The sequence below is a fragment of the Thunnus thynnus genome, chromosome 10, assembly GCF_963924715.1.
Source record: "Thunnus thynnus chromosome 10, fThuThy2.1, whole genome shotgun sequence".
NCBI classification, from domain to species: Eukaryota; Metazoa; Chordata; class Actinopteri; order Scombriformes; family Scombridae; genus Thunnus; species Thunnus thynnus.
In genome coordinates, this window is record NC_089526.1 from 5,616,564 (window position 1) to 5,631,817 (window position 15,254).

The window sequence follows — 15,254 nt, forward strand, 5'->3', positions numbered from 1 at the left end:
CAACAAACGTTTTAGTTGAGATACATCACACTGTGGCATGGTCTATACTGAAAACTTACTGATCACAGTAAGTTTTTTTTTTTTTTTCTAAATGGTTGATTAATTTAAATTCATACACAACTAAACAGATCATTTCAGTCATAGACACATACCCAAGTCAGCCACATTCCCTCCTTTCACTGGAGTATTCTCACTGTCTTTCTTTGAATTTGCTGTGTATATAAATAAAAAAAGTAAAAAAAGAAAAAAGATATATGATGAGGAATTGAGCACTGAAGTAAAAGGAAGACAGTTTATAACTCAGCCTTGGGCATGGAGGCATTAATCGGCACTCTGGTTTGCAAAAGAGGACACTAAAATAGACCGGGTGTATGTATGTGTGTGTGTGTGTGTGTGTGTGTGTGTGTGTGTGTGTGTGTGTGTGTGTGTGTTAGAGAGAAGAGAGATTTTTGTAAAAGTGGGACATCGCAGATGGGACTTGGTCTAAAAAGAGCATTTTTTAGTAAGGATTGTGAGTTTAATTTTTAAAAGACAATCCTCAAGGAGAGTACTGATCAAGCTCAATTCATCATTGGTTATTCAAAAAAACCAAAAAAAAAAACCCAACAACACATCCTGAGGCTGTTTTCCTACTTTTCTGACTGGAACATGATGTGCGTCTGTTTGTGGAAGAGTCAGAGGACTTCAGCGCCGCCGAGGGGATTTAGCAACGAGCGCACAGGGAGTCATAAAAACCCACTACAGATCTAAACTGGTCTGTTAATTATGGTTTCAAAAATAGAGACCGCTCGCTCATATATTACGACATCTTCAAATACCTTTTTGAGTATGACCAACAGTCCGAAACATACAAATTTACAATGAAAGCAAAGAAAACCTGCAAATATTTATATTTGAGAAGTAAGAAAGAGCAAATGTATGAAATTCTTGGATGATAAAATACTTAATAAGACAGATTGGAAAAGTCTCCTGAGAGGAAATCATCACTTCAACTGATGAGCAACTTAAGTTGACAAACTTTCTAACAGGATTCAGAACGACAGTAAATGTAAAGACTTTGTGATGATTGGCCTAAAAATAAAATGAACAGATTCTTTTTCCATTTATTTGAAACAACATTGTGTCAAAATAGTGAGAAAGAAAAGACAACAAAGCCAAACATACAACTATAAAAACCTTCATGATGAACCAGGTGAAGGAGCTAAAATGATCTTTTTGACATTTCTCTGCCTGGTGTGAAGCTGACTGCAGTCAAACAACCTCATGTGAATATAGTTTTTTGTATTCCTTTAACCTGAAGGCCAGAATCTTTCTGTCTCTCTAAAATTTTTGCCAGAACAGAAACTCAAAAGCTTACAATAATACTAATGATGTTACATTCATGGGTAAGCCTTACAGATGGTAGTTTGTTTCACTTCTAAAGGGAAGAAGGTGGATGATGTGCACCTCAAACCTCCGTTAAGTACAAGTGAAAACATAAAGCAGCCTATAAAAGACAAGAAGGTGTTTGGATGATGCTTGCTCGACCTTGTAGGTCTCAATGTTGCATCAATACATTTTTTGGAAGCTTGAACATCTCAGCGTGTAGACGACCTCTTCTTTCCCTCCTCTACATCTCCATGTCTGTTCTTCAGTAATCCGATACAGAAGCTAAACCAGCGTTTTCAGTATTTTGTGACTAAAAGACGAGCTGTTCAGACAAGTCTGAACAAAAGAAATTCTCTGGTGTTCCTAATGTTCAACGACAAATTGTTCTCCCCCAGGCTTCTGGCTCACCAGGCGTTAACGGCACTGGGGAAATCTAAACTTAGAACACAGTTCTGCCAACTTTCTGTCAATCATTCGCACTGACATACAAACCTCGAGTGCTGAAACGATCAATAGAGAGGCAAATTAATAGACAGAAAAGAAAACTGATCTACAAGTTCAATAATAAATGAATCATTTAAGTCCTCCTCTGCTCAAAAATCTGTTTTCTTCTTCTTGTTCCTTCAGTTCGATGTTTGAGCTTCACGGTGCAGAATGACGTAAGTGAAGAGTTTGACACTGGATGGCTGTTTTCATATTAATCTGCTGGAGGAGCTCATTGATAATCCAGTATTCAACTAACACAAGTGTGATGTGGAAACTTGAAGCCTCCAGTGCAAATACAAACGGAGTTCATGAGAAATCTTGTATCCAACCGTAAATATTTGCATATTCATAGATGGTGGAATTTTAAATGAGGCAGAAAGATTAAATGTCATTTTAATGGTTTTAACAAGATAATTTAACTTTTTTTGTGGAAAAACCACATCAGTCATAAATAATTACTGAAAGCAGAGTATTTTATATACATCATGACATGAAATACAACATGTCTGGAGGGGATCTTTAAATAATTTAAGTTTTATTATTATTGTGAATTAAGTTTGGGACTGTTGGTCAGACATAACAAGTGATGTGAGAACGTTACGTTGGACTCTGGAACTTTCTAGACACAATCAATCGAAAGGATTAGTGAAAGAAAGATGAATCAATTCCTGAAAGTAACTATTAGAATCATTCCTACTTTGGCCTTAAGCTACACATGATTGCATCTGATCAATTTCATTTGTTTCGGTAGTCACAACAGTGATCTCAATTACAACACGATCAATAGCGCAGCTCTTCTTTGGTCAACATTTTAACCAAACTGCTGCCTTCATCTGATTGTTTAATCAGATCATGCAATAATCAAAAAAGGGGAGTGTCCCTCCCAGCTCGGGCCCCGACCCGCGGCACACATACCATTCTTGGACATGCTGCCTTCTTCCATACTGGCACCGGCCGAGGAGTCGTCCATGTCCTTAGTCATGTCCTCCTCCGTGTCCTCCTCTTCGCCTCTGTGGCCCCGTCGTTTCCAGTGAGGCCCCGGGTTCCTGACACAGAGAGGGCAGAGTCACAATCAGTTAACCGCAGCTGGAAACCCTGACAAAAGTCGAGTCACTGTAGATGGAACTTAACATTGTGACATTTAAAAAGATGAGGGTGCAGGTTTGAGATACTTGTTTCATCATCCTTACGTTTTGAATGTTTTGCACACACTCAAAAACACAAAAATTGGCCTCCTTACCCCTTCTTTCCTCCCTTCTTGCGGGACTCAGCGGGAGTGCTGGGCGGCGAGGGCGAGCGTCTCCTCTTCTTGCCGGCGGAGTTGGCCTTGCGCTCCTTGCGATCGGGTGTACGGGAAGACTGATCAGACAAAGCCCGTGCAGCGCAGGGAGCGAGGGATGGAGGATGAGAGAAAGAGCCGCAGAATGAGAGGATGGAACGGTTGCACACACAAGGAGGGGAAGCAGTGGGAGAACGACGGCGGGGAGGGAGGGAGGGGGGGGAAGGGGGGATGCTGTGGTGGTGGAGGAGACGACCAGGGTTCCTGTATACTGACCTCTCTTAAAATATCTCTTTTACCCAAACTTCCAATTCTTGATTTGTGCATTGTAAAGAAAGTTTTATCTTCTGAACAAATCACTAATACTTTCTTTTTTAATGCTTCCTTTCTCCATGCACTCTGCACCAAACACAAGTAAAAAAAACACCTCCGAATCAAACACACTTTCAATTTGCCGCCAATTTTACTCGTCTAAATTTAAGTAGCAGCATTGAAACATCTACATGGCCAGTTAGCTTAATATTAAGCAGAAACTGAAGGTGTTTCCATGCTTTTACATGGCATCTAATTGCAATCATGTGAAAACTTTTGATCCGTAAAGCAATTTGTGGCTAGTAAACTTTTTTTTTTTTTCAGTTTAACTTCTCTCTGTCTGATTTTTTTTTTTTTTTTTTTTTTTTTTTTAAATCGTTCAAAATAATTTTCCAAACATGAACAGAAACCCTGAAATACATCAGAAGGAGAGAAAGTGTGAGGAAAGGTTTGGAAAGGATGGGCAACAAACAGACGCAGACGGAAGGAGGACGACGCACGATCCACGAGGACACAATCCACCTCATGCAACGAGCACAAATCTGCAGCAAAAACTTCTCACACACACACAAACACACTCAGACACCAGCATTCACGTTTATTTTATCACTCAAAATTTTCCATCCCCAAGTTCCCATCCAGTACAGAACAAATTCAGTGTCTTTTGTTGGTTAGTTTTAACAAGTATCACTCTAGACTTGTTGTTGACATTGTTGACAACATACAGCATCAGTCAGTTCTCATTCAAATGAATGGGAAAGTGTTTTGACTTGTACAATAGTTTCAATTTGTACTGATGAACCAGGTCTGGAAAACTTTTGGGAACAATAGGAGAAAAAACAAACAAACAAACAAACACACACACACAAAATATCTACCTCCTCCTCCTTGGGGAAGATCCTCTGGCGGAAGCAGACTGGTTTCTTGTTCTCGTCCACCTCGTAGTCTTCTTCATTCATCCACTCGTTGAAGGCATCAGTGTCTAAAACCCACTTAGCGTGGACCTGAGGGGGGACAGTCAATGACATATTATGTGTAGCTTATCCTGCTTGCATGCGACTGCCATCACGCCGTTCTTCTAACAGACGCTTTCCCTCATCGTCTCCCAACAGACTGAACTCACTGTTGCAGCCTGATGATTAGTAGAGCTTTTTAGTGTCGATATTAGAATGATGTACTGCACTTTTAAATGTTTTCTTTAATGACATATAACAGTAACTGTAATCAGGGCATCATCTACATATCTGTTATGGATTGTTGGTCATGGCAGCTTAAGTTGCCACAGCTGCTGCTTCCTGCATGCTTCTCTTTGGAGCTAAAAGCCATCATAAAACAAAAAAATAACAATGATGGCCTCACTTGACACTAGTGACTAACTGTTTCTTTGGTATTCAAAAAAGAAAATGGTCCATTTTAGCTTAAAGATGTTGAACTCTGCTGTGAGTGTTGACTCCTCGCTGCTCACCTTCCACGGCCTGTCAGTGCTGGGCGGCTCCTCCACGTCACCATCCACCTCGCTGACTGATACCCAGGTATCATAGCTAACACAATAAAAACAAACAGCCACGGGTCAGTAATAAGTACAACATTGATAAAGAGACTAGAACAGTTACTCAAACAGACCTGAGATACAGTTTACTGTAAGTTATGAAAAGGATCATTATTTCACTAATTAAAAATACACTAAAATATTCTACAGTGCTCTTAGTACGGCACTGCTTTTGAATTACTTAGAGACATTTGATTAAAAATCAGTTTAAAAATCAAAAGACAAAAAAAAAAGACAAAAAAAGACAACTTAGAAGGAAATAAAGATACAGAAAAGTGAAGATCTTTCTAAGCGCTCTTGCCGATCTCTCTTAGGTTAGTTATACACTGCGTGAAATTTAAATATTGGACCCCAGAGCATCCGTTTGTGTCCTTTACCAACTAACTTTAAATCACTTTAAAACGAAGATAAAGGTATGTGCCTTTGGTGACATAAAAAGATGTTAATTCAGAGCTAGTTCACCAAAAATAATAATGAATGAAAAGAAATGTATAAGCGGTGGTGGAGGCCCGTTTGTGAGGCTCTTTATCCTCCTCTCTGCTCACCTGTCCGGGTAGAGACCCCAGTGCACCAACACCTGTTTGTCTTTCCTCATGACAGGACGCAGCCACTCCTCTGCAACACACACACACACACACACACACATATATTAACTTATGATCTTTATGAAATATTGAGTACTGTATGAACAAAAAAAAAAACATACACACTATAACAAAATCATTAACAACAAGATAAGTGAAGCACTTGTTTACATTTGATATTTTTTGCCATTTACTGTGTAAAAATGTATCTTTTTCATGGCAATAAGAAATGAAACACATTATGGTATATAAAGTCTTAGAGATAGTGAAAGTGGGACCAACCCTGGGAAATCAACCCTAAATGTTATGTCTTATGATTATGAATTGACCTAACAACAGTTACCTTCTTCTTGTTGAGATGGAGAAGGATAAATATGGTGGGTGGCCTTTGATTTATCCTCAGTGATGGAGCCCTGAAGAAGACGGAGAGAAGAACAAAACAATTAAATCTATCAATCAAAGAGATTGATTTAAAAGAGAAACAAACCGACGGGGTTTGCCATTAGCAGGAATCCCTTTTCTCCTCACCTGGTGCCTTTTGATGGTGTCTTTGAGCTTACTGGCTTGTTTCTGCTCAATGTCCGGTGACAGGAAGACAGTGGGTCGAGTCAGGCAGTTGTTCTGGAAGTACAGAAATATTAAGTTAAAATCAGATTACGACCACTGCTCATCTGTCCGTCCAAGCAGTTTACACTGAAGTCAAATTACAAGAAGCAGCAATACTATGGCTGCAACAAATGATTATTTTCATTATTATTAATCTGTTGATTATTGTCTTGATTAATTGTTTGATATATAAAATGTCCAAAAACGGTGAAAAATGCCGTTCAATGCTCCCCAAAGCACAAGATGCCACATAAAACATCTTGTTTTGTTCTGAGCAACTGCCACAACCCAAAGATATTCAGTTTATCATCAGAGTAGACTTAAAAAAAAAACAGAAAATATTCACATTTATGAAGCTGGAATCAGAGAATTTTAGCTTTTTTTTCTTTAAAAAAAAAACGATTAATTATCAAAATAGTTGTGGATTAGTTTTCTGTCTATTGACTAATCGTTGTAGCTCTAATCAATACCATTACTAAATCAGGATCAAAAGACCTCAAAAAAGCAGATTAATGTCAGTTAACTAAAACAGTAAACTTCTAGCTTTAATAACTGGATAAAATGAATCTTAGTTCAAATGATACAACCAGTTTAGAAGTACAGAACTATTCCACTAAGACCAGTCAGGTTTGTCAAAATAATAATAATAATAATAATAATGAAGACTGTGAGCTGTTCGTCAACCAGCGGCCTGTGTGTGTAGAGAGTACGGGTCATACCTGGACCAAGTTCTTCTCTACATTTAAGAACATCTCCACGTTCCTGTCCATCCGGGAGGGGTTTTGCAGGTCGAACCGACGCCTGGGGATGGTGAAAGACATTCAGTGAGATGTGGTTGCAGTGTTCCAGTGTACTAATCATGCAAATCAAATGACTTTTATGTCATTAATCAGTGACTTGAAGTGTGATTCCTATGACTGTTACCTTCCAACAACTGTTAAGATGTTCAGTCTGGGGTGAAAAATGGAATTTAAGGTATCAGATCCTATTTTATCTTACAGCAATCACGGAGAGAACGGATGCGTATTTCTTAATTTTCAAGAATATGAATAATTTAAGGAATTTCAAGGAAACAAATATCTTTGTTCATTTGTAGGAGTGGTTACTCTGCCACAAGAGAAGGAGCTACCTGGTTTACATGTCAGGACTATATGTGAGTTTAAATAAGGGTCTACTGAAGTTAACCACAAACAAACTCACCAGCCCTGCTCGCTCTTAAACTTGTAGACCGACCCCAGGATGTGACAGAGAGCGCCCCCAGCTTTGAAATCCAGGAAACACTTGGCCTTGAAGATAAAAGAGGAACGATGAGGACAAATACCACAAACCGAGACATGCCAGAATGTGGTTTTAATAGAAATACAAAATGTCTGTGTTGTGCTTACAGGCAGCTTGGTGAGAGCAGGATTGTTGACCCTGCGTCCAAAAGCGTCCTCCTGGAACTGCAGCAGCTGGACCACAAGGCCCGCCAAGGATTTACTGGAAGGGGAGTCGTTCTGGACATACTAGGAAGAGACAGAGAGAAATGCATTCGTTAACATGTACCAGTAAAACTTATAAACACACACATCGTGGAGCCGCACGATTTCTCACGTACACACGGGATCAAAATTTTAGTTTCGACAACCAAGAGTGGAAATTTCACCTTTGAGTAAGGCTGCAAAATTAGTTCAGTCAGTTACTTTTTGATTCATCGAATAACCATCTGATCAAAAATACAGACAAATACCATTTACTAGGGGTGGGAGTGTTTGGGAATCTCATGACTGGATTCAATTCCGATTCTTTGGTGTCCAATTTGATTCAGAATCGATTGAATGAATAGAAAAGGGGGCACAATTTTCAGTCTCTTGCTCCAGTATACTTTGTGCCAAACATTCACTGGTTCCATTGAAGTACAATATGAAACATAACTGGCAGATAAGATAAATGGTCCACAGCCTTTTTCTTTTAAAAAGTTAACTGCATTAATTAAAACATGAATTAATTTGAAAGCATCTTACAGTCTCCTGCCTGTATGTGAGGCAGAGTCCTCCTCTGTGTTATTTAAGTCATGTCTCCAGCAGTGGAGAGCAGCCTCTCCGCTGCACAGTTAGATTTGAGGGAAGCCATCGCTGTCCGACACCCTGAGCAGGCGCAGGGTTTTTGAGGCGAAGCGGTCTGAGCATCGAGTTATTTTCTTCACCTCATAGTTGGTTCAAGTTGTTTAATGTTGCAGTGTGTGTTCGTCAACCGGTCTTGTTTGTTACTACTGGATTTCACCGCTCCGCTAACATTAGTCTCTCAGCAGCAGCGTAGAGTATTCAAAATATACTTCATGTTGGTCTTGCAAAAGTAATTATTTAGACATTAAATCAAAACATGCTTGTAACCACTGCCTTTTGTGAAGATAAACTCTAGCCTGCGAGCTTTATACTGTCCGAGTGTGGCACTCCCACTCCCTGCTTTTTTCGTTCCATCAACATCACGTTCTAAACTAACATTTAGAAAATCGATTTCTGACATTTGCAAAAATTGATGCAGAACTGTCCACGCCTGCATCGTGATACATCTGAGAATCGCCCCCCCCCCAACCGCTATCATTTACAAGTAAGGACCCAAACAATGCCCTAAAATTTGTGCTTGAAAATTTTACTCCAAGTGACAAAACTTAATGTTGCTGGAATTTTCAATAAATGAACATTTAGTGTTGCCATTATTGGCAAAACAGGTGCACCTTTTTGTACCATGTCAAATTGCACACATGGTACAAAAAGGTGACCAATTAGACAGACATAAGATTTAACTAAATATACAGACAACACAATAAACAATACAAAAACAGTAAGACTTAAACAAATGTTATGAGTTGACACAGATTTTAAGTTGTTTATGTTTATAGGATTACTATGTATTGACTCATATTAGTACATGTTTCTGTGCATGTATGAACGTGGTGGACTTAATTTAAAGCAACCACTGAACTGTGTGCTTTCACTTGCTGCCCTTCACAGAAGAGGTCAGAGGTGCTTCAAGCTAAAGGTTAATCTACCAAATTTCACATACACATAACAGTTTTTCCTTGCCTCAGGTACATTTTCACTCTTGCTATGGCATTGAGCTATAATGTTGCAAGGGGAAACAATGGCACAAGGTCTGGCCATGAGGAAATAGGACAATCCGCACTAAAAAGGAGAAAAGCTAACAAAAGAGCGGGTATATTTATAACAAGGTCAATATCAGGGAGACCTACTTTTAGCCTTAAAGTTGGTGTAATCTTTGCAGTGGTTAGATATAAACAAACTCAAGCCAAGCTCCTAGGTTAGTCTTTGTAAAAAAGCTAAGTTTACATATTTAGTTTAAAGTGTATTTCCGTGTTTAAAACGTCGCTTTGTATCAAAAGCTGTACTCACAATCCCTCATCTATGTTTATTTAATTCATTTATAAATTATGTTTGTTCATTCATTGTTTTCTTCATCATAACAAACCCAATGTGTGTCTGTGGGTTTGAGCGAGAGCGTGAAGAGACAGGAGGACCATTCTTTGTTTGGCTAACTTTGTGGGCGAGTGGAGCCTGCACAGTCTGGTATGCTGCTGTGTTGACAAAACTCAACACTGCTTACTCTTCTGCACAAAATACAATTGCGCTTGCAAAGTGCACAGAGGGATCGGATGGTTATTTTATGACTAGACAGTCGTTTGAGTGGGAATAAAAAGGCAGGCTAGGTCTTATCTTCTTAATAGTATACTGTATGTTGCTTAGCTGCATGGTGTCCCGTGACTAACATTTTAGTTAGCTTCTCGGGCCTTTTGCAATGCTGATAAAAGGAGAATCACTTAACATTTTGTGAAATGAAAAAAGTTGCAAATCTAAGCTGAACAACTAACCAACAGAAGCTGCAATCTGCCGCTCATTTGTAAACATCCCCCCGTGCGTGTGTGTTATTAGTAACGTTACTGAATGGGCACTTAGTGAGCTAACGGTGAGCTAGCTATCAGATAAACAGCTTGGCTCAAGTAAATTTCGCGCCTGTCTATTTTGTAGCACATTTAACACCAGTACGAACAACTGCGTATCACCTAATACTCGCAAACAACAGTAAACGTCTGAGAAAGCAGCCACAACCTTCAAAATAGTTAATTTTGTCTGGCTACAGCTAACGTTAGCTCGGTTAGCATCGCTCCATTGTGCCAGCGGGACGCGGGCCTTCATAGGAATCAATGGAGCCGCACAGCTCGCTCACCTTCTTGTAGTGCTTTCCGACCCACAGCCGCACCGTCTCCAGTTGAGATATCGTCTCTGAACTCTCCCAGAATTTCGTGGACGGTCCGCCGTCCTTCTTTCGTCCCACTACGGTTCCACCGCCGACCGGGCCGGTGGCCGGTCCGCCCGAACCCGTTCCGCCTGCCGTTGTCGCCGCCGTCGCCATTGTGTGTTTTGTTCGCTGCGTTGTCTTTCTCCTCCACCGCGTCGCCCACCGTGCAAGTTTTCGAATGATATTGCGCAGCCGCAAACGTGTCGAGACTTTTCAAGTCTCGCGAGTCGCGATATAAAAAGGGTTTATGGGACATGTAGGCGCCAACAGGAAGTTTGTTCTGTTAGTACTTACATACATTATACATTACACGTTCTTGTCCTTATCGAGACTAATAAAACGAAAACAAGTCTCCAGCGGTGGAAAGTAAGCAAGTACAATTTTGAAGTACTTGTACTTTACTTGAGTATTTCCATTTTATGCTACTTTATATTTCCACTCCACTACATTTCATAGGGAAATATTGTGCATTTATTTGACAGCTTTCATTACTTTTCAGATGAAGATTTGTCACAATGAATAATAATATATATAATATTCCAACTTTTAGTGCACTAAAAGTCTCTCCTTATAACATAATAAGAACTGAAAGTATTTGCTGGAGGATCACTAGGATCGCTTTTGTTTATTTATTTATTTGTTTTTAAAGGCTATTGTTTTCTTTTTCTTTCTTTTTAATTTTTTTTTTACTTTATTTATGTGTTTATTTAAAACACATACACATGTATACATTTTCCAACTTCTATCACTAGTTAGTGTGATGGTTGTGCACACTACTTCGTAACAGTCTTTGGAGGCCCATTCAGTCCACTTGCACTGTAGGACACATTCAGACCTTGTCTTTAATTTCATGGGATAAACAGCCTTTCTTTAATTTTAAATTGAGGAGGTGAGTGAATTCCACAGACATGGAAAACCGCCCCATCCCTGGACCCCTGAACTGACCTCTTTGCCGAATGGGGGTCTGACAACATGATACTAACCAAATTAAACAAAATTTTAACTTTTGATCTATTAACCTCATAGACATTCATATTTTAATAGTTAAATTAGATAGGTAGCTGTATTGAAAGAATGAATATTCTGAGGTAACAGGCATGTAAAGAAATTATGTGTGAAGAATTTCAGGTTGAACATTTTCTTTTATTAGGAAATAATAGTCATATTGAATGTTTTTATATTATGAAATAATAGTTATGTTGAATTCATATTTGAAATTATGTTTCTGAAAGTTTAATCTAGTAACATTATTGTTGCTTTATTTCATTCACATAGTATTAAACTTTATATCAGTGTAGATAGTTTGAAAAGGTTGAATCAATGAAGGCTGAATGTCTAAACATCAGGAGAAGCGTTACTATGAATGTTAATGTTTGGTATGTTGATGAGGAAGGATTAACTTATTATGAAATGAATGTATAATGCTGGACTGTTTTTTCTAATTGGTTTTTACAATATATGGTATAAGGTGATATGAAGTATTCAAACATAGTGACTCTGAAGTGTGAATGTGCATTTAAAACTCAAAACTTAATTCCCCAGCAGTGTAAGAAAAGTTATTTGCCATGTCAAGTCAAAGTCAGCCACACCTTAAGAGTTCCCCTGAAACAAGGAAATTGAATATTCATCAACAATTGAGTGTGAAAACATTTAAAACACACCCAAAACTCCGCCTGTTATATCCAAACTTATAAAACAACCTCAGGGGGATTTCTCTCTGAGCTGGTTTCCAGAAACTCATGAACCAAGACATAATTCCTCTATTACGACGTCTCTTTTCTTTGTTTTTTGACCAAGTATGTGCGTATTTTAATTTTTTATTGAAACAATTTGTTTCTATTTTACTTGTAACATTAAGTCTCGTGCTTCCACATATAGTATTTCACTTTGAAGTTTACACCGCTACTGAATAAAGATTATAATGTAGTCAGGAAACTTTATTCGGCACTCAACTAAGATTTCAAGAAGCCGGCCAAAGCCTGAATCCTCAATTCAAACTAAAACGTCGCTTTGAAGAAGACAGCGACGCTTAAACTGGAGCTCAGCCTGCTTGTTGAGAGCGTATGGCCACTGGGAGTTAAACCGACAGAAAAACTCTTTCACAGAGCAGCCTGAAACACGGCGTGACTCCTCATCAGTGGTTCAACACTGCTATATCACAAGGACTCATCTGTAACACGGCCCAGGCCGGGCTGCACCGCATCGCTGTATAACTACAGTCTAACTCTAGCTGAACCCAAACAACCCCGGATCTGCCGAGACGACATCTCTGCAGCAACGAAACTCGTCAACAGTAGGGCATAGCGTGGCTTTGTGATCAAGGGTTGATGTTGAATAACTTTAAAATTAAAAGATAATTTCTTTAGAGAAGTTGAGTTAGCTTTTCTTTAGCATACCCGTTGCAATATGTTAACCATGAGTCACTATTTCTTTATTATTTTATTTTTATTATCATTTAAAGGCCTTGTTATTCTTTTTCATTATTATCTTTATGCCGTATCATGTATCCCCAAGACATTTAGCTATTAATAAATGTCTTCATTTATCCTAAGAAGTCGTTGTTGAGTCAAATCAAGTAGATATCTTTCAATATTACAGTCTTTTTGGTGCCAAAGTCCCTCTTTTTGTTACTATACTTCCACCGCAGCTCAACAGGGAAACACAAAGAGGGAATTTGATGCTAACAAGACTGTAAATATGTCAGATATCCACTTGATGTGACTAACTCAGACTGCTGAAGCCTCGTATGAGCTTCAGATCAACTTTTAGATGCGTTTTTGCAGCATCCTTTGCTGCTGTGTTTGTTGATGATGTTTATTTTTCCTGCTGCATGCTTGTTCTGCTATGACTGGCTTGAACTTGTGCACATAAGAGAGAGCACGACAACTGGTGTCAGATTCTTCCTGGCAGGAGAGAGTTTGTGCCACTGGCAGTCACATCATCTCCTCATGAACATGGATGCATGGACATAGATGTATTACTCCACGAACACAGGCCCAGGAGCCCCAAATCCAGAGCTTTAGTGTTGGCAAGTCTCTGTTGAAAATGTTCAATACTTCTTTCACTGAGTCAGTTCTCACATTTGCTGTGATCTGATGGTTAGCAATCTCATTGTGAAAAACAAAAACTTGCATACCCTTTCCAATGTGCTTTAAATGTAAGTGATGGGGAACAAAATCCACAGTCTTTGTGCAATAAATGTATTCAAAAGCTTATTTGAAGCTCACATGAGACTTCAGCTGTCAAATAAAGTGGATATCTTCCAAAGTTAAAGTATTTTTAGTACAAAATTCCCCTTTTTTGTTTCTGTGGACAGAGTTTCCCTGTTGATCTGCAGTGGAGGGATAGAAACTTGAAAAATTGTGAACCTATCCATTACTATTCTTCCATCAGGACAGAGGATTTACCTCCCTAGAGGTGACATGAACAGATACATGAGGTCTTTTGTTTCATCAGCTTTTTAAACAAAATGTGGTTCAACCTGCTACGTACTAGCTGTGGGTGTTACATGCTGTGCCCTAGTTTCTGCCTTCTTCTCTTCTGTTGCTTTCTCTGATGATTTTGGTGACAATGACAGCAGTGATGTTGGTGTTAACCTGTGTTCTTGTGTATTCTTTTGTACTGATTACTGTTTTTATTTATTGTTGTATTCTTGTGACATATGACCATCACCAGTCAGATCAAATATTTATTTTTTAGTATACACACACACACACACACACACACACACACATATATATATATATATATATATATATATATTTGTTTTGTTTGTTTTTTGCTAACATAGCATCTCATTGCATACTTAGGCAACAGTAAACCTACTTTAAAATGAGTAAAACAATTTCAATATATTTGAGTGCAGAACATCTCTGCTTTAAACAAATGTAACCTGCATTACAGGTTTGCTTTGATGATTTTCTACATTTTGTATGGTAAGCTAGAGTATTTAGTATGATATGAGAGAAGTGTCACTGTGGATCTACTGTGGCATAAAAAATGGAGAACATACAACCAGCAAATCCTGTGAAAAGATAAAAAGAAAAAAAAAAGGAATCCATTAGTCTCTCTCAGTACTTTCTTACTCACCTACAATGTCTGTAGCCCCAAGCCTTTTGCTCCTACTTCCCACTAAAGATGTAAATCTTTTAAAACTGTTACTCAAATTCCACAAAAGAGTACATTTGTTGGGGACTATTTTCAGACGCGGATTAACACACTATGATGCACTAGTGAGTATTTTCAGTATTACTCAAGTAATACTCAACATGAACTACAGTGTGTGTTCATGGTAATGAATGATATGTTTTTAATTTTTTGGACAATGACATGACAATGATAATGACACAGAGGAATGAAATAGATCTGCATCAGTCATCATCACCTGATCATCATCTGCCAGCACACATGCCCTTCATTTCCCGAAATACCCCACTGGGTACATATACCTGCCCACTTATTATTGTCCTCTGCCAGACTGCACTGTGTGCTTTTGCATTCAGCCATCAAACCTTATCCTGGAGTTGCTGTGTGCCTTTGCATTCAGCCATCAAACCTGATCCTGGATCCTGTAAGGTGAGATGAGGCAAGTTTATTTGTTCATCATAAATCATACAAAAGGGAAATTCAAGGTGCTGTACATAATGCATTAAAACATTAAAGAAGAAAAACAGCATAAAACATCAAAATCAGAATCAAAATCAGAATCAGATAAATTGCGGATTAGGTTTGCACATAGGCTACAAGGAATTTGCCTTGGTATCGTGTATCATAT

The 15,254-nt window shown here is 38.7% G+C and overlaps 1 protein-coding gene across 6 annotated transcripts in view; it reads right to left on the minus strand.

Annotated features, from left to right (window-relative positions):
- The window catches only part of smarcc1a (SWI/SNF related, matrix associated, actin dependent regulator of chromatin, subfamily c, member 1a), a 28,681-nt gene extending 18,023 nt beyond the window's left edge, over positions 1-10,658 (minus strand). For 2 of the 6 annotated variants that reach the window (XM_067600591.1, XM_067600587.1), the window contains exons 1-12: positions 10,409-10,658; positions 7,570-7,689; positions 7,385-7,470; positions 6,904-6,985; positions 6,107-6,199; positions 5,922-5,991; positions 5,540-5,609; positions 4,911-4,986; positions 4,324-4,449; positions 3,095-3,189; positions 2,770-2,900; positions 153-212 (exon numbers count right to left, since the gene is read on the minus strand). In XM_067600591.1, coding sequence (XP_067456692.1) covers positions 153-212; positions 2,770-2,900; positions 3,095-3,189; positions 4,324-4,449; positions 4,911-4,986; positions 5,540-5,609; positions 5,922-5,991; positions 6,107-6,199; positions 6,904-6,985; positions 7,385-7,470; positions 7,570-7,689; positions 10,409-10,594 — 1,195 coding nt within the window. In that variant the 5' untranslated portion in view covers positions 10,595-10,658. Of the gene's footprint in view, positions 1-152; positions 213-2,769; positions 2,901-3,094; positions 3,214-4,323; positions 4,450-4,910; positions 4,987-5,539; positions 5,610-5,921; positions 5,992-6,106; positions 6,200-6,903; positions 6,986-7,384; positions 7,471-7,569; positions 7,690-10,408 lie in introns of all 6 variants that reach the window. The other 4 variants (XM_067600586.1, XM_067600585.1, XM_067600589.1 and 1 more) reach the window with 3 other exon arrangements.
- Between the last annotated feature and the right edge of the window lie 4,596 nt (positions 10,659-15,254).